General features: G+C 49.1%; 1 protein-coding gene across 3 annotated transcripts in view; it reads right to left on the reverse strand.

Annotated features, from left to right (window-relative positions):
• The window catches only part of LOC144783812 (cyclic nucleotide-binding domain-containing protein 2-like), an 832,431-nt gene extending 831,852 nt beyond the window's left edge, over positions 1–579 (reverse strand). For all 3 annotated transcript variants that reach the window (XM_078662559.1, XM_078662558.1, XM_078662557.1), the window contains exon 1: positions 326–579. In XM_078662559.1, the coding sequence (XP_078518685.1) occupies positions 326–376 (51 nt within the window). In that variant the 5' untranslated portion in view covers positions 377–579. The remainder of the gene's footprint in view (positions 1–325) is intronic.
• Positions 580–23,833: the final 23,254 nt, after the last annotated feature.

Here is a 23,833-nt window from a genome sequence, read left to right on the forward strand (position 1 = left end):
GGTGTCATCACCCTCTTTTTAATGAAAACTACCCTAAAAAAGTAATCTGCATCCATAGGATCACCCTATTTGCAGACCTGCCCTCACATTCCAACACGTTTTCTTCTCGAATCTCTCAAAATAATAACCTTTTTAAACATACGACCCCACCCTATTTTGAGAGTTAACAGGATGACATTTATGAGAATGGCGAATATCACTGAAACGGGGTGACACCCTCCAAATGAGTGTGAGTTAAGCGGCGTTGGCTTAAATCATCAAGTCGGACACTTCCCCGCCTTTAGCCTAAAGCTATACACACGCCACGCAAAGAGAAGTGACTTACGTGTTTGGGTCCGCCATCTTTACTCTGACGCCCCCACTTCGGGCTCAGCATCTTTATCAGCCCTCCGACCCGTCTCTGGGCGAGCTCAGTGAGCGGCTCCGCTGCGCACCGCCCGTCTCACCTTGTGCCGCCCCGGAGCCTGCCCCCGCCGGCCGAGGCCCCTGGCCTGGAGGCGCCCGTTGGTCGGCGGCGGGCTCTGGCAGGCTGCCAGCCCTGACGGGTCCAGGAATTTCTCTCCGCGACATCTCTTTAGTGCTTTGTTTTCTGTTCTGTAAACCGAGCACCTGTTGATTGACGGGCTCTTGTTTTTCCTCACACACAATGGGCGAGGAGAGCCACCGTAGTCAGCGTGAGGGCACTGACGCCAAACACCCTACTCCTCACGCCACTGGAAGCCTTCAACCTCTTCCTGGCTTGTGCTTCCAGGTAGACCGGGAAACCACCTTTTCTCTCCTCACCTCACTCCGCTAACTGTTTTAAAAGGACTTTTAATTTCGAAGAAAGTTTCTGAGAAATAATAGACTGTAAGTCGGTAAATATTATAACACATTGTTAATTATGTAGACAGAGACCAGCCTAAAGTAAATAGAGCTGATAATATATAACTGGTGTCAGTATTGTAAAGATTAATTATACTCAATTCATTGACTTCGGAAAAATTAAAACCCGAGGGGGCATATTACCAACAACTAGCGATATTTATCGCTAAATGGGCTTAGCGAGTTTTTTTATCGCCTTGCATCGCCGGATATTATCGCATAGATAACGTGCTATTAGCAACGTTTATCTCTAAAGCGATAAAATATCCGGTGATAGAGGCGAAATGCGTGAATATTGCTGAGAATACAGCGATATTCATGCATTAACGCCAATAGGGTTTTAGCCATAATATCCACCTCCCATTGGATATAATGGCTAAGAACTGGTCTGAGCAGGCGTTAGCTTTTGGATATATTTGTGCTTAGCGCAAATATTTCCATCGCTACGCCTGTGTTGATAATAGGCGATAGCGATGTTAGCGACTGTTTTTAGTCGCTAACAGTTTGGGTACGCCCACTTTGCATGTCATTAGCAATAAATATCGCTGACATGCAAAGCGGGCCCCAAACCGCTCGCTATCGCCTCAAGTTAGCGACAGCTTTCTAATAGGGCGATATAATTATCACCGCTTAGCGGCCGAAAACGGCTGCTAAAGCGGCGACAATCTATTATCGCCAGACTTGGTAATATGCCCGAGGTGCTCTCGTTCGGATTTAACTTGGTGGCTTTGCAGGTTCAGTAGAGACCTTAGCAGCAGGCTCTAAACCGACTGACAAATCGCGTGGCCTATACAAGCCTGAAACCTGGGTCTGGCTCAGCTGGAGGTCCTGTAGAAACCTCGAGCCCGTGACCAGCGAGAATGTTCAAGTGACTTATTCCTGCCCCCTTCCCTCCTCCCACCACATAGGATGTGGTATTACAGCTGCCAACTCTGGAGCTGGAAACCTGGTTCGAGTCTCTGCGTCAGCTCAACAAATGCCCTCCTCAAATGCATCCTCGAAAAAAAAAACTCTAACCATTAATTTGACCTCATCCCTAGTGACATTGCCATTGATTTCTGAACCCATACTCTTTCCTATTGGACCAGTCTGGTTAACCTCTTCCTCAGCCAAGGCTCCCTTCCTGTTGCCCTTAAAACAGGACAGGTTACCCCACTTCTTAAAAAACCCTTCACTGATGCGAACGACCTCAACAACCTCCGCCCCAGCACTAAACTCCCTAATCTTGTGAAAATTACAGAAAGATGTGTAGCGAAACAACTTTCCCTACATATTAGGGATAATAATCTTCACAATTTCCAGTCTGGTTTAATTAAAAATTGCAGTACCGAAACAGCCCTGCTGCAAGTGATCGACAATGTGCTGTGTGTACTCGATGTGGGGGAGTCTTGTCTTCTGATTCTTCTAGACCTTTCTGCAGCCTTTGACACTGTTAACCACAACACTCTCTTTAACACTCTTCAACAGAGAATGGGCTTGGAAGGCACAGTGCCTAAAGGGTTTGCCTCATTCCTCTCGGACAGATCCCAAAGGATGGAAATAGCGAACAGTCTTTCATCTTCATTGGCGATAGGTCAAGGCGTCCCTGAAGGTTCTATCCTTGCACCCACTTTGTTCAATCTTTATTTGGAACAATCAGGAAATCTAAGTAAATCTGGGATCCTTTATCATCTCTATGTGGATGACACTCAAAACTACTTTAAGGTGTCTTCTGCGCTCAATATCTCAATCCTCAACTCTACTCTCAACTCTATTCAAAACTGGATGTTAGCTCATCAACTCATTCTGAATCCTTGCAAAACTGAATTCTTCCTCCTCCTCTCTACTTCACTCTCTCCTCCTATTCAATCTTGGATGGATCAGCTGAATTTAACAATAAACCTATCGTTGCCGACAGCGTAAAATCCCTTAGTGTCATTTATTTATTTTGATTTATTTATTTATAAAGTTTTATATAGCACAAACTTGACCCACAAGGGTATCACAGTGCTTTACATTTAGGATTGTTGCGTTAAAATTTACATCTGATACAAGAGCATAGTAAGATACAGTACACATAAACAACGTTTCAAGATTCGTAGGAGGGAGGGGAGGAAGGAGTAATAGCAGGGAGTTGAGGAGGAACTGTGCCCAATGTCCGGCTGGGTAGGTGACGGTCAAGGGGGAAACCAAAGCCAATCTCCTCATTAGCTGTCTAGCAGCTCCATCGGTCATCAGCCATGTTGCACAGATCTCAGCATTCAGGGAAAACAGTTTTTAGTTTATTTGATTTGCGAAGGTTATATAGCGCTGTCTAGATCCGGAGGTATCAGAGCGCTTAACCAGAGGATCGTTGCATTACAAGGTACAACAAAAAGGATTATATAGTGCTGGCTAGACCGGGAGGTATCAGAGCGCTACAACAGAGGAACATTGCATTACAAGTTACATTATTTACAACAGTGTAGTAAGGTACAGTAAATAAACAAGGAGGGTGAGAGAATTTGTAGGAAGGAGGGGAAGAAGGAGCCATAACAGGGAGACGAGGAAGAACTGTGTCCAATGTCCGGCTGGATAGGTGACGGTCGAGGGGGAAATCAGGGCCAATCTCCTCATTAGTTGTCAAGCAACTCCACCGGGCATCAGCCATGTTGCTCAGGTCTCAACGTTTGGTAAAAACAGATTTGAATAGATACATAGGCTACGAGGGTTGAGGTACAAGAAGGAGGTGGGGGGGAGGGAGTAAAAACAAGTCAGAGAGGGAGCTAGGGCTACCATATAAGCTGATGGGGGGTGTGATCAAGGGCTAGTCGGAGTCGGGTAGTAGGGATAAACTATGGCAGCCATCTTGGGGTCAGGCAGGGGATTCTGACCTTGGAGTTAGAGACATACAGTAACCAATTTCCGGTGACTCTTAAAGTGCAGGGGGGGGGGCGCCACATATATATACAATTCAATTGGCCCTATCAACTTGCTGGAGGTATGAGATGTAAGGTGCCCTAGTGATGTGGAGATTGGGTGCCCCTCCTCCCCTGGTGCAGATCTGTAGCTGTATGAGAGGCCCCAGTGCCCATACGAGGCATGGCATCTGCCGCGGGCGCCATGTTGAAGTCAGGCAGTCTCTGAATTTACTGCCTTTCAGGTCGTTGCAATGCTGTGCCGTCCGGGCCGCGAGGGGACCCCATCCAGCAAGGAGTATCCAGTGTGGTGCCCTCCACCTCAATCAGGTGACCGCCTATCCCCTGCTGAGCCTCCATCTGCCTCGACTATTTGCTTCGCGCCCCCAGGAACAAATGCCTGTCGCGTCTGCTGCACAGCGCCGTAATCATTCACTAGGTCGCCACAAGCAGGGGGTCCCAGCAGGCTTCGAGGCATCCAGGAGCTGAGCCGTGCCGCCAGACCCGCGAAGTCTGCTCCACATCTCCGGTCCCGCACCACTGGCAGCTACGGGCGGATCTCTGGCAGAAACATCAGCCTCTCATCTGACCCTCTAACGCTTGTCCACCAGCGCTCCTGAATCAAAGAGTATACGTATTTGTGCGCCGGATCTTCTGCCTGCACCTCTCTGATCTTCAGTGCGCTGCTGAGGCATTTGCTGTCAATGCAGCTGTGGGGTTTGTCGAACTCCACCGTACACAATGGCTCTGTAATGTTCTTGGCACTAAGAGAAAACGTTCGAACTCTGATGGAGAGATCAGATAGAAACCTTCTCCATGCTTCGTGAAAACACAAGAGGCAATTCCACTGATGTCCACTTTACGGATGCAGTCATAGCGCACCTGCGGCCTCAGGCCAGGTACATGTCTCCCAGCGTGGTCAGGCAGGCCAGGCAGTTATCGGAGTAGTCCTCTGTGGCAGCACTTGTGAAGTTCACCAGGGCCACCTTGCGCACTCTGCAGCCCTCATGAGCAGTCAGCTTAAATTTGGTTTTGGCGCTGACTTTAAGTAACGTGAACACCTTGAACTGCTCTTCTGAAGCAATGAGCACTGAGTGACTTCTTTGCATGTCGGGGGATTTTGCCAGGTCACTGGACACTTCGTATGGCTCTGGATGAGGGTTTCCCCATCCATCTTAACACTGCAATGGAAACCACAGCCGCTCTGTGCGTCAGTTGTATCTCCTTCACAAGCACTGCTTCCACTGACTGCTCTGAGAACTTTTCCTGAGAAGGCACTTCCAACGCATAGGCAAACACCGACCCAGAGTTTTTCCTACCCACATCGTGGGTCCATGATGAGCAGCATCCTGGTAGAAAGAGTCAGCAAAGTACAGACAGCGCACCACATCACACCAGAGAGCGAGTCATCAGCTGACTGCTGCTCAATTCATCTCTGCACTGGAGAGATCTCCTGGTCATGAGGGTTGGTCTGCTCTGCGAGCTGTGCATTGGCTTCCTGCATCTTGCTGGAGGGGCTACTGGGGTTCGTCCTTTTCCTCCCACATCAATTCCATTGCAAAGAATGCACAATACCACCTGCGCCTTCTCTGGGGGATTCGACGTTTCTTTCCAGAGCAAGACCTAAAAACCTTGGTCCAATCTCTAGTTCTCTCTAGATCGTACTATTGCAATTCTCTTCTTGCTGGCCTCCCGAAATCCCACCTTTCCCCTCTGAAATCTGGCTCGTTTTGTGTTTGGGGCCAAAAGAAGTGACCAAATCACACCCATTTTGTCTTCTCTTCGATGGCTTCCCATCGAGGCACGATCAATCTACAAGACTGCCTGTATCACCCACAAAGCCTTGCACACTTTCTCCCCTCCATACCTGGCGAATAAACTTAAAATCTCTGGAGGCTCTAGACCTTCTTGTAATGCGCAAAATTTACTGCTTGAGCCCACACCTTCAAAAGGGAAAGATCGATGGCTCATTCCTTCTCAAGCAATGCAGTTAGAATCTGGAACTCGCTTCCTCCACTACTCCAACGACCACCTCTACCCGGACCTTTAAACCTGACCTCACATCTCTTCTCTTCCAAAGATACTTTCAGAACGAATACATTCCTGTTCATGTCCCTGAAGGAAGTTCTTTCAATATTGTAAATCAGTAATCTATGCCTGTACGATCTTGATCCTATGTGTTTTTTGTTTTTTTTGTGACTGCCATCTATGGTTTTATTTTACTTTGACTTCTTTCTCGTTTGTATCTGTAACGTGTAAATATGAAACATTCTCCTCATGTAACGTACTTGGTTCTATTGTGAAGCGCTCTCCCACCTTTGGGTAAAGTCAGCGCTATATAAAAAAGCATTAAATAAAATAAAATAAACAAATAAATCCAGTGATTCTGGGTAAATCTCTTCCTATTCCTGCGCTTTTAAAATTTTAATGTGACCTTGTGTAACGTAACTGGTGGGCACTGGGCACGTGAAGCGCTCGGAACGAGTTTGTGCTAGAGGAGAAATGGGGAGAGGTTAAAAAAAGTTACCTCGAACAGGAAAAGCATTTAGATACCCATTGGCTGATTTATACAAAGTGGAACCAGAAAACCTAGTTAAATCGTGGCTTACCCACTTATTTTGTGTGATTCTAGAAAAATATTGTATTTCAGCAAAACTTTTTTTATTCCGTATCACTTAAGAAAGCAATGTGTAAGATGAGAATACGAGATGTACAAAACCTATTGTGTTTGATTTAATAAGCTATAATTTTACTCTGTAATAATCGTGACCCCTTACAGTGGTTGCATGACACCTGTCTTGCCTCTTAATTCACTAATAGTACATGTTTTAACACTGTTACTTTTAATAAGTACTTCTAAGTGCAGTGCTAGAATGTGATGTATTAATGTCAAAGCTTCTGCATGTCAATACATTTTTCTGAACTTTGAAGAGACTCTATCATATTTTACTTGATGTCTGTTGTCTGATTTAAACAGTAAACATTTAGAGGGCCCGGCTCATGCATGCGCTCTAAGAGCCGAGCCACACCTTTGGCACGGCTCTCGCTGGTAATTTGTTGGTGTGCCCACCTCTAATGGTCACCTTTTGGAATGGACTTGTTTGGAAGGGTAGAACTGTACTCAGATTGGCCACACACAGCAAAGAGAGGCAGCGACCCTGAGTTGAGGAAACATTTAATGGAGAAATTGGGGTGGTGGATGGGGAGCGGGGCAAGAACAGCCAGCTACTCACCCCCCTCAGTGCATTCAACATTGCTCAAACAATAGCTTACACCCCTACTAGGTTTCAGCGTATCAACACAACATTAAATTTCCCTGTGTGCTAGTCCTGATCATATACACTATCAATGGTATCACTGGGTACTTCATAATCACCCAAGACACAGCACACCGTCCCATAGTACCCTAAGTGCAAGCAGAGTACACCTACAGGCCGCAAACTGTGCCAACATTTAGTGGTTGAAGTGCATGAAAGAATGGGAACTGTTATACTGAAGTGCAATCAGTGAGCGTGGGTGTGGGATCAAAGGCGTGGCTAAAAACTAAGGGGCAGATGTATCAAGATTCAATTTTGCGATTCCTAAATAGCAATTTTTAAGGAATCGTTATTTAGAAATCGCAAAATGGAATGCATGAACAAAATCGCTATTTTTTTGCGATTCCTTACACTTCCTTATTTGCGAATTCGCATTTTGCGAATTCGCAAATAAGGAATAATTTCCCATGCATTCCTATGGGCCAGGAGGCCCATAGGAATGATTTTGAACTAATTCTCAAATTGCGAATTCCCAATTTGCTAATCGCAATTTGAGAATTATTTCAAGGGTGCAGGGGTGTCTGAAAGACACCCTGCTGCACCCCTGAAATGTACATGTGTGTGCATATGGCGCACATACATGCCCCATGGGCATGTGTGTGCGTCACATGCCACCTTAAAAAATGCAAAATTGTGCATTTGTTGAGGACTTCGCAAATTACCATCAACTACAAGTTGGTGGTAATTTGCGATTCCTTAACCAAAATTCGCAAAAAAAAATGCTTCATACATAGCATTTAAGGAATCGCAAAATTTGCGATTCCTTAAATGCTATGGCAAATTAATTTGCGAATTTTTGATACATTCGAAAACATGCAAAAAAAACATTTGCGAGTCGCAAAGGCAGAAATTCTGAGAATTTCGGCCATTGCGAGTCGCAAAACGGTTGATACATCTGACCCTAACAACAAAATATTCTGTAACTATTGTGCTGGTCTTTCACCCACATGTAAAATAAAGTTCCCTAAAGAAAAATACATGCACGTTAAACTAATCAGTGAGAAATACACTAAAATACATTATGAATCCTCTCTTGGTTAATGTGATCAGTGCACATATCTGTGTGAGTAACAGAGAGCCACAGAATTTAATTCTAGTTGGAGAAGTGGGCAATAATCACTTATGTATTTAAAATGCTGCAAGGCCACATCTTTTATTGTCAAAGTATGTTTATTGAGTTTTAAAACAGAAAAAGAAAAAGGCATGGCATAGCAATGGACAATCAACAGGCAAGTTAGGCAAGCGAGACAGACAGACACGTCTTCTCTAATGAGTGTTAGGTGAGCAGGATAAGCATGCCCAAATGGAAAAGTGGTGCCCGGAAGTCTAAAGAATCCCCTAATCGGGGTGACAAGGAAACAAGCCAGCCTTAAGAACCCGCCTCCCCCCAAACACCCAACCCCAACGCCCCCCCCCCACCCCACCAGTACGCCAGTCGTCTATAGTAATCGTGTGAGATGTAGCGAATCAGAATGTATCAGGGTGCCTCTGGCTGCGTTCGGTCCACAATGCAGTCTGTGAGTCTTAGAATACGAAGATATTTCGGGCAGGTGATTTCGTGGAATTCCCTGGAGAGCAACGCCAGGAGCGGTTGCCAAGTGGTGCGGAATGCGTCAGTGGTATGCGTGAGGGTGGCCTGGATCCGTTCCATGCCCAACGTGAACCACAGCTTGTGCAGCCAGCCAGTGTGGGTGGGTGGGTTAGTGGAGCCCCAGAGCGACAGGACGTGTTGCGAAGCTGCCTGCATTGCAATGCCCATCTGTTTGCCGCGAGTTGATCTCAAGGGGAATGTAAGTGCATTAGGAAGCCCTAAGAGTGTGTATGCTGGGAAGCGTGGGATCTCGGTGTCGAACGTGGAGTCAATGTCATCCAGGACGACCCTCCAGTATTCCTGCAAGGCGGGACATTCCCACAGGAGGTGAGTCAGTGTACCTCGGCTGCCACATCCTCTCCAACACAGCGCGCTACGGGTCGGGTTGCCTTGATTGAGTCTCGCCGGGGTAAGATGCCAGTAGATAGCCAGTTTGATCGCCGATTCCCTGGCTTTGGTATTTCGGGTAGTGTGGGCGGCCCTGTAGTATATGTGGTTCCATTCCACTGAGGAAAGAGATCGTCCAAGTTCTGTTTCCCAACGCCGCTGTCCAGCGGTCTTATCAGGATCTGCAGCAGGGGAGAGCATCCGATAGAGGTCTGAGATGAGATGTTTATCTGAGTCCTTGGATACGAGCCAACGTTCGAACGGTGTCATTTGTCGGCCCACCAGAGGGGCAACATCCGGACTCAAGAGCCAATGGCGGATTTGGAAATATTGAAACATGTGAGGGCCATCCACTCCATAGTCTCGCGAGATGTCGGCCAGAGAGAGGAACCCCTCCATATCAAAGAGGTGCCCGGCTGATCGGCAAGGCGTGTCACGCCATTGCTGGAAAGCTCGGGCGTCTGTGCCGGGTGGGAATGCGGGGTTGTCAAAGAGCGGGGTAAGTGGGGACGGGAAGGTCGTAAGGCCCCGTTTGACCGCAACCATGTCCCAGGCCGCCATAGTGGTCCGAGTGATAGGGGAGCGGAGGAGATAACGGGGTCTGTGCTGGCGAGCAAGAAACGGTATCTTCCACAGGGAGGTCTGCGCCATTGCCCTGTCCTGAAAGAGCCATCTCTTCTCTGATTCGGGCCGGTACCACTCCACCAGATATCGAATTTGCGAGGCCTGAAAGTATTGCAGCAGGTTAGGAATCCCGAGGCCGCCTTCGTCTACAGTCCTGTGTGCTATTCGCCGATGAAGTCTGGCGCGCTTCCTCTCCCACACAAATTGGTGAAGATCATGTTGGAGGTCAGCTAGCACTCCCACCGGCGGCGACACTGGGAGAGTCTGAAAGACGTATAATATTTTGGGTAGGACCGACATCTTTATCGCTGCGATCCTCCCGAGTAAGGAGAGAGGCTGCTTTGACCAACGCGCGAGATCAGCCCGGATCTGGGATGATAGGGTAGAGTAGTTGTGAGTAATCGTCGAGGTCGTGGAGGAGGTCAGGGTGATCCCCAGGTAAGGCAGTCGAGTGGTGGACCGCAGTCGACACCCGAAGTTAGGCGGTGGGATGTTGGGAAGAGCATGGCTGCCAAGGGGCAGTATCAGGGATTTCCCTTGGTTGACCTTGAAACCGGACACCTCGCCGAATCGCTCCAGCTCCGCCAAAAGCACCGGTACGGAGCTAGATGGGCGGTCTAAAGCGGCGATTATGTCGTCTGCGTACAGTCCCACCACGTGGGGCTCGTTGCCGAAAGACATTCCTGTAATGCGGGGGTTGTCGCGAATTTTCTGCGCTAAGGGCTCCACGTATAGAGCAAATAGGAGGGGTGAGAGGGGACATCCCTGGCGGGTACCTCTCTGTATCTCGAAGGGGTCGAACTTGAGGCCACCCAGCCGGACACGTGCCAACGGACGGTGGTAGCAGCTCGCGATCCAGGCTTGAAATCGGTCGCCAAGGTGGTATCGCCGCAGCACAGCTTGCAGGTAGGTCCAGTCGACACGGTCGAAAGCCTTCTCTGCATCGATGGCTAATAGGGCAGAGTCGGAGACCTGGAAATGAGCTTTGTCCACGAGGTGCAGGAGTCTTTTGGTATTGTCACTGCACTGGCGGTTCGGGACAAAGCCCGATTGGTCCGGTTCGAGGATGCCCGGGAGGCAGGGGCCCAGGCGAGCCGCCAGTACTCCCGTAAATAGCTTCAGATCTAGATTGAGTAAGGAGATGGGGCGGAATGCAGAGCAGTGTGTTGGGGGTTTGCCCGGCTTAGGCAGGACCACAATGTCGGCCGCAAGCATATCGGGCGGGATGGAGCTCGGCCCTTCAAAGGAATTAAATAGCCTGGCGAGGACAGGCGCTAAGACATGGCCGAAGGATTTATAAAAGCCCGATGAGAAGCCGTCAGGACCCGGGGATTTAAGCGGACGAAGGCGTGCAATGGCAGCGAGGATCTCGTCGGGGCGAATGGGGGCGTCAAGAGTTTCCACGCTCGCCGGGCACAACGGCGTAATATCGGCCGATTGCAGGTAGTCGTCAATGGCTGCCGGTGACGTGTCATCCGCGCTATATAGAGAGGCATAGTAGGAGCGAAAGGCCGAGGCGATCTGTGCATCTGCGGTAACTGCATCGCCGGCATCGTCTAGCAGCGACGTGATTTTGGAGCGTTGGAGTTTGGCTTTCAAGGCGCTGGCTAGGAGCCGGCCGGTGCGATTGCCCCCCACGTAGTACGTGTGGCGGAGGCGAAGAGCGGCAAATTCTGCCCTATCGGTGTCGAGGCTAGCCAGCTGAGCCCGAGCGGCTTTAAGTTGGCGCCAGATTCTTGGGGCGCCAGTGCGGCTGTGAACTCTCTCCAGTTCCGCGACTTTGTCCGAGAGGTCACTCCTTTTTTCTTTGCGAAGTTTGGCGTCTGCAGCTGATATCGCTATCAGCTCTCCCCTAACAACAGCTTTCAAAGCTCCCCACAAGGACGACATCGACACATCAGGGGTGTCGTTGGTGGCTAAATAGTCTGAGATGCTTTTATGAAGTTGGCGGGTTACCGCCGGTTTCTGTAAGAGGGTTTCGTTAAGCCTCCACGACCCCGGAGCGCGCGGCGAACTGGGTACGTTAAGCGTCAGTTCCACTGCTTGATGGTCGGAGAGGGCAGCCGGGACAATTGACACTGCGGTGACGTGGGGAATGAGGGACGATGAGCCCATGAAGTGGTCTATGCGTGCGTAAGTGTGGTGTACGTGAGAGTAGAATGTGTATTGCGTGGTAAGTGGGTGTGCGTGTCTCCAAAGGTCCGAAATGTCCCTATCATGCAACCAAGCAATGCCCTTCTGTGAAATCGCCCCGGTATCACCATAACGGTGCCCCGATCTATCCTTGACTGTGTCCATGACGAGGTTAAGGTCCCCCCCTAGGAGCATATATGTGTGGGGTGCTTGGATTGTTTCTGAGATTGCGGATAGCAAGAAGGGTTCCTGACCCGTATTGGGGGAGTAGACGGAACCAATCGCGTAGGTGGTGTTGCCTATCAGGAAAGCGTGGGCCAGAAGGCGTCCCTTGATTTCCCCTATTTTGGCCCCTACCTTGCCTTTGAAGCGCCGCAATATGAGTATAGCCACCCCAGCCTTCTTTGATGGGAGAGAGGAGAAAAGTTGCTGTGGGAAAGCGCGGGAGCGTAGCCTGTGCCAGTCCTTGGCCAAGAGGTGGGTTTCTTGCAGCAGGCAGATGTCGGCTTCAGAATTCTCCAGATAGGAGATGATAGCCCTGCGCTTAATCGGGTTATTGAGTCCCTTAACGTTAAGAGACAGGATTTTGAGCGTGTCAGCCATCGCCGGGGCACACAGGGGCGAATGGGCTTAGTGGTGCAGGGCGCTGCGTAGTGGTGGAAAGCATGGGCAAACTCTGGTATGTGCAAAGAACCCTTGGCGTACTGGTCCCCCCCAACAATTCCCTCTCTTCCGTGGCCACCCTAACCCCAACAGAGTGGACCAACCCAACCCCCCTCCAATATTGAACCCCCAGTCCCCAACTTCCCCACCCCCTCCCAGAACAACCCCCCCAACAGAAACCGGTGAAAGTCTCGGGCCTAGTCGTGCAGGGCACAGGTCCGTAGAAAGTCAAAGAAAGGGGTACCATGGTCGCAGTCCAGTTGGCGGCTCCCCGGCCCTGACCCCAGTTAAGTCATGCATGGGTGGGAGAGCACCCCCGGAGTGCTCAAAGGTCAAAAGGTCAATGCTCTACAGGTCAGGTACTGTGTTATCTGCCACTTCCTGTACCGCCGCTTCCCGTTCCTGGGCGACCGTGATCGGGTCAGGTTTCGAGATGTTCCTCGGTGTTCTCCTCCTGCGGACCATCCGCCAGCCGTCTCCTGTAGGGCGAGGTGGGTCCTCTTGCGACCGGGAAGGAGAGGCGTCTCTGGAGGCTGAGCCCTCCGGCACATCGATCCCAAGCAGGGTGCAAGTGTCGCGGAGTGATCTAAGCTGGTGGAGGGAGCCGTCCCACCTAAAGATCAGACGGAACGGGTGGCCCCAGGAGTAGGGCACCCCGGCGTCCCGCAAGAAGTTCGTCGCAGGTCTGAAGGACTTACGTTTTTGTAGGGTGATATTAGAGAGATCTTGAAAGAGGGCCACAGGGTCATCGCGAAATTTGATGGGCTGTGCTTTCCTGGCCTCTCTAAGGATGCGTTCCTTCAGGGGAAAGTCCGGGAGGAACGCTAGAATGTCCGGAGGTGGCGCAGGTGCTCTGCGCGCCATGCCTACCCTGTGCGCCCTGTCGATTCGGATCTCAAAGTCGCTTGGCTCACCCAGGATGTCTCTGAATAGGTCTTGAAGGTAACCGGTCACGTTGTCCTTTTCAGCCTTCAACGGGACACCCCTGACCCGTATGTTATTCCGCCTGGAGCGGTTCTCTAAGTCCTCAGAGTGCGACTGTAAGTCCACCTGTTGATCCCGAAGTCGCACGATCTCCCGCTGGAGCCTCTCCACTTCCTCACTGCGGGATCGGTCAGCGTCCTCCAGAGAGGCAACTCGCTCACCCAGGTCATCAATGTCACGCCGGAGTTCGCGGTGTTCCCCAGCCATGTCCTGTTTCAGAGTCTGGAAGTCCTCTCGCAGTGTGTTGAAGAGGGAAGCTAGAAAGGCTTTTGTGATTGGAGCGGAATCTTCGTCCTGAGGCTGAGGGCTCGCGGGTGGCTTCGGGGATGCATGTGGCTGGTTTTTGTCTCCCTTCGACGCCGCTTTTTGCATGAGCTCCACAACGTTCCGGGTCCCTTTGCGACTAGAATGCGTCATGATGGCCGGAATGGGGCGGCGGGCCGGCCGATGGTTGTCGTCGGAAGCTGTCGGGCGCAGGAGAGCCTGTCGTGGGGCGCTGCAAGGGCAGCACTCAGAGTGTGTAGCGGCTGGGGGGGTATCGGGGACAGAGACGACCAGAGTGTTGCGCCGAGTAGGATCGAGCCTATTAGAGGAAGAGTAACGGAGGCCCAAGCGGGGTGTTTAGGCTCCAGGCAGGAGAGCAGTGCCCCGGGAGCAGCCGGAGGAAAATCGCTTGGAATGGATGCTGCGGAGAAATCCACTGGCAGCCCAGAGTCTAGGTGGGGGGCTCGGTGGACGGCGGGCAGCCGGCAGCAGGAAGGAGGCAGGGGCCGACGGCCCTGGCGAGCGGGGGCACCGGATAGCGTCCAGCAAGGCTGCGCCTCTGACCCCAGCAGCCGAGGGTCACCCAGCAGAGAGTACAGGGGCCCCTGGGGGGGGAAAGTAGTCGGTAGTCCAGGTCGCTGGGTGCCACTCACCTTATGCCCCTCGTCCAGGGGTTGATATCAAAGCGAGGATGCGTTGTTGGGCAGCTTCCCTCACCGCTGGTGTGTCTCCCCGCCTGCAGGCCAGGGGGTGAGGTTCTGGGACGTCCCCAGTGGTGGGCGGAGGACTCCGGTGTGATCTGCAGCGTCCCGGAGGGGCCGGGGGTGTAGGCTTCAGTGCAGGTACTGTCCCCCCGCTGGAGAATGGAGGCGCTAGGGGGGTGTCGGTGAGTTGAGGGGGGCGGGCGAGCGACGCCCCGCCCGTTATATGGCCCTGTGGGGGCGGCGGAGTTGGGGCTGTGCCGCCACCCGTAGGCCCGCACCGGGATCTGGATTAGCCAAGGGAGCCCCCGCCGGGGTGTGTGAGGCTTCGATGGAGCGGAGCCGCCGGCCCCAGCATGCCCCCCCCGGAGGCCGCAGACGTGGTAGGGGAGGATCAGCGGGAGCACGCAAGACCGGGGGCCGGTGCTCTGTGCAGCTCAGGGTCCAGTAGGACTGCCAGCAGATGGCGCGGTCGCGTACCTGGAGGCCCGCGCCGGGGCCTTGAGTTGTTGGAGGGCCGCAGATGGGGCACGGCTGAGGCGTAGGCGCGCGGCGGAAGGGCTCTAACCTTCTTCGCCGTTGCGCCGGTGGCGGGAACAGCGGGGGCCGTGAGCCGTTAGTGTCCGGTGATCCCTCAGTGGAGCAGGCTGTTATGGGGAGCGTGGGCGCTGTGGGTTCGTCGGGTCCGGTAGACCCACGCCGGGGCCTGGATTCGCCGGGGGCCCCCGGGCGGGACACACTGCGTCGGGGGGGGGTCGGAGCGCACCGCCTCTCCCCGCCACCGCACGCAGCCGCCTCTCCGCGGTTCGGTGCGTGCTTCCACGGCGCTCCGGTCCGTCGGTCTGTTGCGTGCAGGCACTGCAGTGCGGCCGCGCGGCGGAAGGGCTCAAACCTTCGTCGCCACCGCGCCGTCCTCTCCGGCGGCTGGAAATGCGGGTCAGCAGGCGATCGATGGCCCAGGAAGGTCTGACCGGCAGCACGCCAAGGTAGCAGAAGAATTCGAGCTTGGTTCGGGCAGATTCACCGGGGGTGGCAGCTAGAGACAGTGTGATATTGGGGCTTTGGGCCGGGGAGCCTCTCTATTCACGTCCACTCAAGCCGCCATCTTGGCCACGCCCCAAGGCCACATCTTTTAACAAAAAAGCACTGTGAATATGCAAGTCTTTTTGTTTTAAACATGCCTTCTATGCAGTATATGATAGGTTGCCACAAAATGTGAATAACGATTTAGGTTTCCGATTTTTATAAAAAGTGCTTCCAGAATATAGATTTTAGGACTATGCAGAATATACCTGGTGCAAACATTTTTTATAGCTGTTCACTAAAAGAATGCACTCCACAGCTCAGTTGGCCACCTTACAGTTCCATCCGTTGAAGTCAATACCGCCTTCCAAGCAGCTTTTACATTTGCAGAATAACCTAATGCGCACATTTCCATTTCTTCCAAGAAGGAGGGATCTAGGTGAGAAGGCTCGTTTCTTGTTTAGCGTGTTCCTCCCTCGGCTTCACAGCACTGGAGGCTCCCTCCTTTCCACTTTAGCTACGTCATGCTTAATGTAGTAATTAACCGTCTTGGGACTGGTGTCTTTTAACACAAAGTAGGGGGACTGTTTCAGTCAAATTAAAAACATGGGCACGGCGTGCCTGTCGAATTTGAAACTTTATTTCGATTCCTAAAAACAGAATCATAAAAGTATGACATAGCATATAATACAATTTAACCGTGCAATAATCTTTCAAACATTATAACTTTCAATACATGGTTTACAAATCAATTTTAAAAAATGTATATATGTAAAAAGAGGCAATTTATCGATACAGATAAAATAAATAAATATTAATGCCCAGCTCCAGACTAATCACATTTAAGGGGGTCAACAGTCCATGACATTAATTAATAGCGGTTTCTGATGCTAAGAGCTACTCTAATAAAACTAAGAACAGCATTGCATATTGCTGGGGTGGATAGTGAGAGTAGATGTTCGTATCCCTCTTTGTAATATTGAGATCCAAGAGATAACAAAATTGGTCTAATAAATCTACTCCTTGGATCTTTGTACAAGGAACAAAAAAGTATTAAATGGAGGGTGTTTTGGGAGACTTTATTGTTACAAGCACAGAAGGGTAAACTCTCACACCAGCCCGCCTGTTGTGGAAACGCAAATAAAAAATGTAATGTTTCCAAACGAAACCTAGTTAAGTAAAAACACCATTGTGTCTGCCCTATATATGTAAGATAAGGTTGATGATACAACCTCCCCCTATGGTAGGCCGCACTCTCACTGCTTCGCAGCGTGCCTGTCAGATCCTGCCTACTTCGACCTCTGCCTACATTGGACCTTCTGTCTGTCAGGTCAGTGTTTGGTGTATTTAAGTTATAAAGATAGTGCAAGGCTTATAGGGAAAAATAAGTGCAGGTACTCATTAAAATGAGCTAGAGGTGTGGTGAGTGGGCGAGGCTAAGGGCAAGAAATTATGATACTTAATGACTTCTATAATAGTCACAGCACATACCAAAACGCACGAGAAATGTGTTTATATAAACAAAACAGGTTAACTTGTTATATAAAACGAAAGCCAAAAACAAAGATGTGTTAACATGTCCTTGTTTTGTAATGCACCTTCTTAATGACTGTTAGACCTGGCATCATTGGCGTGAGTTTCCCTTCCATTTTGTCGGATTGCCTCCTCTGTTTTTTATGTTTTTGATGGTTATATGCTTTGGACACTGTGCCACTGCTATTTAGTGCCACAGTGCAAGTGCTCCCTATGTTAAATTGATATATTGATTAGTGACTCCATGATTGGGTTATTTTATTTACTTGTCAGACCCTAGTACAGTGCACAATATGTGCCCAGGGCTTGTAAATCAAATGCTGCTGGTGGGCTTGCAGCACTGGTTGTGTGACCCACAGAAGCAGCTTGTAAAATGTGTTGCAGGCGTGTTATTGCAGAGCCTATGTGCAGTCTAGTACTTCCATGTTGACTGGGCAAGTGGGTGCACCCACTTGCCAGTCCCTAAACCTTTCCTTTTCTTCATATCAGACACTCCTATGGAAGGCCCATGGGCAGGGTGCATTGTAAGTATAAGGTAGGACATGTTATGTTATGTTAAAATACATTTGTAAAGCGCACATACACTGAGGAGGTTTCTTGGCGCTGCAATGTTTTTAGAACCCAAGTTCTAGTGTGCAATTAAAAAGCCTGACGAAATAGCCAAGTTTTAAGACAACTTCTAAAACTGAGAAGAGTAGGAAAGAAGCGTATTTCGAAGGGGAGAGAGTTCCAGAACATGGAGGCCAGGACAGCAAACCTGGCACCACTAGTGCACTTTAGTCTGTAGGAAGGAAGAGACAGAAGTTGCTTGTGTGCTGAGCGAAGGTTACGCGTAGGAACGTGCTTGTGAATCAGATTGTTCACAAATGTAGGACTTTTCCCATTGAGGGATTTAAAGATAAGGCACCCAACCTTGAAGGCGCATCGCTGGATTATTGGGAGCCAATGGAGTTGCTTCAGGAGGGGGGTAACGTGGAGATGTCTGGGTTGATGAGCAAGCAAACGAGCCGCCTGGTTTTGAACCGGTTGTAAACGTTTGGAAAGATAGAGGGGAATGCCATAGTAAAGTGAATTGGCATAGTCAACATGAGGCATAACCATAGCAAGAATCACCTGGATTCGAGCTTCATAGGTAAGGAACCTGCAGATCTTTTTTATTTTCCTAAGTTGGAAAAAGCAGGTGGAAATCACTGACCCTATCTGAGCCGTCATCGTGATGTCCTGGCTGATGATGACCCCTAAGCTCTTGGCCGAAGTCGATGGCGAGGGAGGTTGGCCAAGTTCCCTGGGCCAGAAATGAGGGCCCCAGGGGTTCTTAGTAATGCCACCAGTAAGAACTAACTCCGTCTTGTCCGGATTGAGCTTAAGATGATTGCTCTTCATCCACTGACTGATGAACAGCATGGTGGACTGGAAAGTGTGAACCGACTCCGAGAAGTTACTGATAGGAAAGATGAGTTTAAAATCGTCTGCATAATTGAAGGTGCAGACTTTGCGTTCTTTCAAGGCTCGTACAAGAGGGAGGAGGTACAGATTAAATAACAGGGGAGAGAGCGAGGAGCCCTGAGAGACTCCGCAGGAGATGCTTACTCTGGGGGCGATAAAAGGTGCTGTACTAACTGCCTGTGATCGATTCTCCAAAAAGGAGATAATCCAGCCAAGGGCAGGTCCCGTGATTCCAATGTCTTTGACACGATAGACAAAAATAGTGTGGTCGACCGTGTCAAAGGCCGCGGAGCGATCAAGCAGGACAAGAGCCTGTGGGTAACCACCGTCAACCCTGTCACGAAGAGTGTCCAAAACTGTGAGAATCACTGCCTCGGTGGAGTGAGCCGGGGGAAACCCTGCCTGGTTGGAGTCAAGGAACTCCGATTCTTCTAAGAACTCAGTAAGGCATCTCGTGACATAAGTTTCCAGAACCTTAGCAAGGTAGGGAAGAAGAGAGATAGGGCGATAGTTTTTTAACAATTGAGGGTCAGCCCCCGGCTTCTTCAAGAGGGGAATGACAATAGCCTCCTTGAAGGTAGCGGGGACAGTGCCTTGGGATAGTGACTGATTCAGGAGATGGAGTGCAGTACTGGGAAGGGTAGTGAAAATATCTTTCAGAATGCTGGGGGGACAACAGTCGGTAGGAGAGCCTGTCTTGATCTTAGAAAGCAAGTCCACAAAAGCAAGCTCGATGATACTTGGAATTTGCGTACAGGTGCTGTGGTTTTGGATGAAAGTAGGGCTGAGCGGCAGATTATTATAGACTGGAATGTTGGCCTTTGTTAATGCAATTTTGTTGATAAAGAAAGAGTTCAAGGAATTACAGAAATTTTGCGAGGGGACGGGTTTGATAGAGATTCTGTCAGGATTAGACAGCTCATTTACTATGGAAAAAATCTCTTTTGTATGATTAGAAGTGGACAACATTTTAGAGAAGAACTATGTTGCTTTGGTGGTCAAAAAGGATTTTTTATAAATCTTCATAGAATTTATAAAGAGACGTTTGTCTTCGGGAAGATAATTGCGTTTCCAAGTTCTTTTTAATTGCCGTTATGCTAATTTCTGATTTTTTAACTCGTCAGAGAACCACTTATGAGCGTCATGATGGCGGGGGACATGTGCTTTCTTTAGGGGCGCAAATTTATTGCTAGTGGCCAACAACCAGCAAGTAAGCTGTTCGTCAGCCTGGTTGATGGAAGAATTGATGGGGGGGAGAGAATTAGTAAGTGAATCAAGGAATAGTGTTTTCTCACTTATATTCCAATTTCTGCGAGTGCCTCCTCCTTGACAAGATGATTTAATAGGGAAATTGTCAAGAATAGTAAATTTAATTATAAAGTGGTTAGACCAGGTGCATGGTGATACAGATATGGGGGACATGGCTATATTAACAGTCCAGATCTGATCAAGGGTATTGTGGTATATAAATAAATAATACCAGATCTATTTTTGTCTGGGCATAGCAATAACAGATAGCTCAATAAATAAGAGTCAAGATTCGAGGTAGTAGGAGTTTGCAGGTTTATTACAGCATAAGGACAGGAACAGGACAACCTGCATAGGAATAGGATGGCAGGGCCCGGCAGCTGCCGGGGCTGGATCTGGGATGAGCGCGCTCTGGGGAAAGGACTGGCGTAACATTTAATAACAATACACAGGCATATATATATTAAAACAGTTGCATTACAGTACATATGATAGGCGGAGCAGTGGGTGGAGCAAAGGGTGTGACGCGTAGCAGTCGCGAAAGATAAGGGTGAAAGTAGGTGTAACAGGGCGTATACATAGACATGTGATGCAAACGTAACAGAATATGTCATGAATGGGGCGGAAACATGGAGGGGGCTACCTAAGGAGCCGGGACCTCTAACCTGATGGTGCGCGCAAACTGGCAATGACGTGTTACTAGGAGAAGCTGGGGGCTACGAACTCTGTGCTAGGAGCAGAGACTGAAGTCTGGAGAGTCAGGGCGACATGTACCTAAACCCTATCTAGTATCTTATGTTTAGAGAACATGTTGATATAAACTAGAAGTCAGGAGGGGAAAGGCTAACAGACTCTAAGACTGGTGCATGCATTATTCTACATGTAGTGCGTGATGAAGAATATTAAATGACCATTAAATACAGTATTTCTCTAACATGGAGACGTAAAGGCTAGACTATGACGGTAACTATTGATGCGATTCAGTAGTTTTAGGAATGCAGAGAAGGAGGGCTGGACTGATAACTAGAATCATAACATACTCTTGGCAGACTCAGAGGCAGAGCCAGGCTGAACCGGGCACTGCGAGGCAGGAAGTAAGTGAAGGGTCAGGAATACAGGTGGGGGCTGTATCGCTCCTCAGCGAGGGCTTCAGGAGACAGGAGCTGAATCTGGTGTCCAGGCCCTTTTGAGGCCTAGAAACGGGGACTTTACAATGAAATAACGTGCACACTGAGAAACGTGGCAACGTAGCTTTACATAGGCCTGGTATTCGTAGTTTTCACGAGAACTGGAAACAGGCATACTAGAGGTGGACACAACTATAATTGCGTCTTTAATCGAACATGGGAAATACATATGCATATTAATCATGCACACATAACATATGATGGAGGACGCGTAGGGACACAGAACATGGCAAAATTTACTTTTCCACATTCCCTCCTTGTCACTACGTTTCCATCAGGAAACATCAATATTCATGATACCATCTATCATTTCATACAGTATCATTTGCTCGTCTCGAATTGTCTTGGAACGGGATTTAGAACGGGGCTTGGGACTAGGAATACAAGAGGTAGCACAAATGCCGCAAATCGCAGGGCCACATTGTATACAGAGGCAGCAGCTGAATATGATCGCTACTGCAATACCTAGAAGGGACAAGACTTTCCACCCCCAGGCGGAAATTATATTCCAGAACCAACCGGACCATGTCCAGGTGCCTGGATCTTGGTGTAACAGATGGGCAATTTTATGGAGTCTGGTTATAGCTGAATAAACAGACGGCGCGTTATTTGGAATGAAAATGCAGCAACTAGATCCGATGACTCTACATGCCCCGCCCCTATCGGCCAGTATGACGTCAAGGACGAGACGATTCTGTAAAACGACAAATCTCATAGCAGATTGCTCTTCGGTCAAATTACCTAGAGCAGAGGCAGTCTCATTAACTACTGCTTCAAGGGTTCTGGTTAACCTACGAATTAGCTTACTATTCTGGATAGGTCCTATAAAGAAGAAGAAACCTCTATTGAAATCTGTATACTGTTCTAGAGCAGTTTCAGTATAATCGACAATTGGGGACTCGATCTCCCTTCTATGTCTAATGTGTACTAGATGTGTATTTCTATGATAATCGGATGGGGCTAGGAAAACAGGTGGCAGTAGGAAGGCAATGTAACAGGTTCCCTCCCAGTCGAGGGGCAGACGAACATATGCAGTTTGACCACAAATAAAATAAGAATGACGTGAGGCTTTAAAAATAGATTTCCTACTGTCACTATACTTGACAATAGTAGTACAATCGCTGTGTCCTACATGTACGGAACCATTATTTCGGACACATAATTCGCCTTTGACTGGTAGTACTGATATAGTAGGTAAGTCTGGAGTAGAATCAGACTGAACATTCAGGACCATGAAATTCGAAGAATAATTACCTAAATTGTAAACTTCATTCTCTAGATCTAACCCTGTTCTGTGGGGAAGACCTTGCTTGTCTGGGAAACATGTACTGTTAAGGAAAGACATATCTGTTAAGGATGACGTTAACGTGGACCATGCTCCACACGAACCATTATGTGAAAATGGATAAGGAAAGAGTGGCAGAACTCCCTTCGGTTTCTGGAAAGGGGGGAGTCGACCACACACCCAACAATTAGTGGCATTGCTGGTCTGGTGTGAATAATGTAACATGCGGATAAAGGAATTGTTACGCATAGCGAGGCGGTAAGAGAGTTCATGAGGAGGCAGATCACTAAACGTGTGCTCTACTGTAACATTAGAAGACTTATTTACATGAGAAACTGGAAAATACAGATAAAATGCATAACTGGTGCAGGAAATCATAATGTTGAGAAATAATATGAAACTTAGAAAAACGATACATCGGATTGAGTTTTGACTAACTCTCTCACTATGGGGGTCTATTTTATACATGTCAGAAACCGGTCTAACCGTTTCACCTAGGGGAGGACTTAGACAATCAAACTGGCTGACTTATTTTACTAGACCTTAACTTTTTCTTATACTCCTGTTGCGGAGTTGTCTCTAACAGGGAGGGTGCGGTATCATTGTCTTTTGCGGGACAGTCCTTAAGAATAGTACTTTGCCAGTCCTTTAAATCCTCGGAAAACTTCTTGATGTGCGATAGATGCACCCAGCCTTTGCGTCCCTCCAACTTCACGGCTGTACGGGTGGCCAGGAGGACCTGTCGGGGCTCCTTCCAGCGAGGCTCCAGCGGACTTGAGCGATCGAAATTTCGCACTAGGACCATGGATCCGGGAACGATTTCATGCGGTGCCACCTCGGTATTGTCTGGAAATGCGGCGGCAACCTGTGAACGACAAGAGTTGAGGGCAGACATCAAGGAAGCTAGGTAATCTGTCAGCATATTACTTGAAACATCGGTAATACTTCGGGGTCTAGGAGTACCCCACATGTTAGGGGGGCGGCCGAAAACGACCTCATACGGGGACAGACCTGATCTGGAATGTGCGACCATGCGCATATAGAACAAAGCAACTGGCAGAGCTACTAGCCAGTCTACACCTTTCTCTTGACAAACTTTTGCAATTCGAATTTTCAGGGTCTGATTATGTCTCTCTACGAGACCGGCTGCTTCAGGATGGCGTACACAATGGAACTTCCACTGGTACCCTAACAAAAGGGAAACATGTTTCATCAACTCAGATGAGAATGGCTGGCCGTTATCAGAATATACGACTCTAGGGAGTCCATAACGTGGGAAGAACTCACGAACCAACTGCTTGGCAGTGGTCGCGGCTGTGTAATCTGGGACTGGATATGCCTCTGTCCACCTGGACAAAGCGCATACAACTACAAGGACATACTTGAAACCTCGACATCTCTCCATCTGAATGTAATCCATCTGGAGGACTTCAAAAGGGTGGTCAGGAGGCTGGAATCCACCTTGTTCCACCGGGACACTTTTACCTGGATTGAACTGGCAACATATCATACAGGTACGGACTTTCTGCTTGGCTGCAGCTCGCAAATGTTTGTTAAACCAAATGTTCTGGATACTATCTAACATTGCTTTCTCTCCTAAATGTGCTGGACTATGTGCGGTATTAACAATGACTTGAACCATGGAGTCGGGGAGAAACCATGTGGCTTTTCCCTTCGTTACCCATCCCTGATCTGTCTGGACCCCTC

This window comes from Lissotriton helveticus, chromosome 10 (genome assembly GCF_964261635.1).
Source record: "Lissotriton helveticus chromosome 10, aLisHel1.1, whole genome shotgun sequence".
NCBI classification, from domain to species: domain Eukaryota; kingdom Metazoa; phylum Chordata; class Amphibia; order Caudata; family Salamandridae; genus Lissotriton; species Lissotriton helveticus.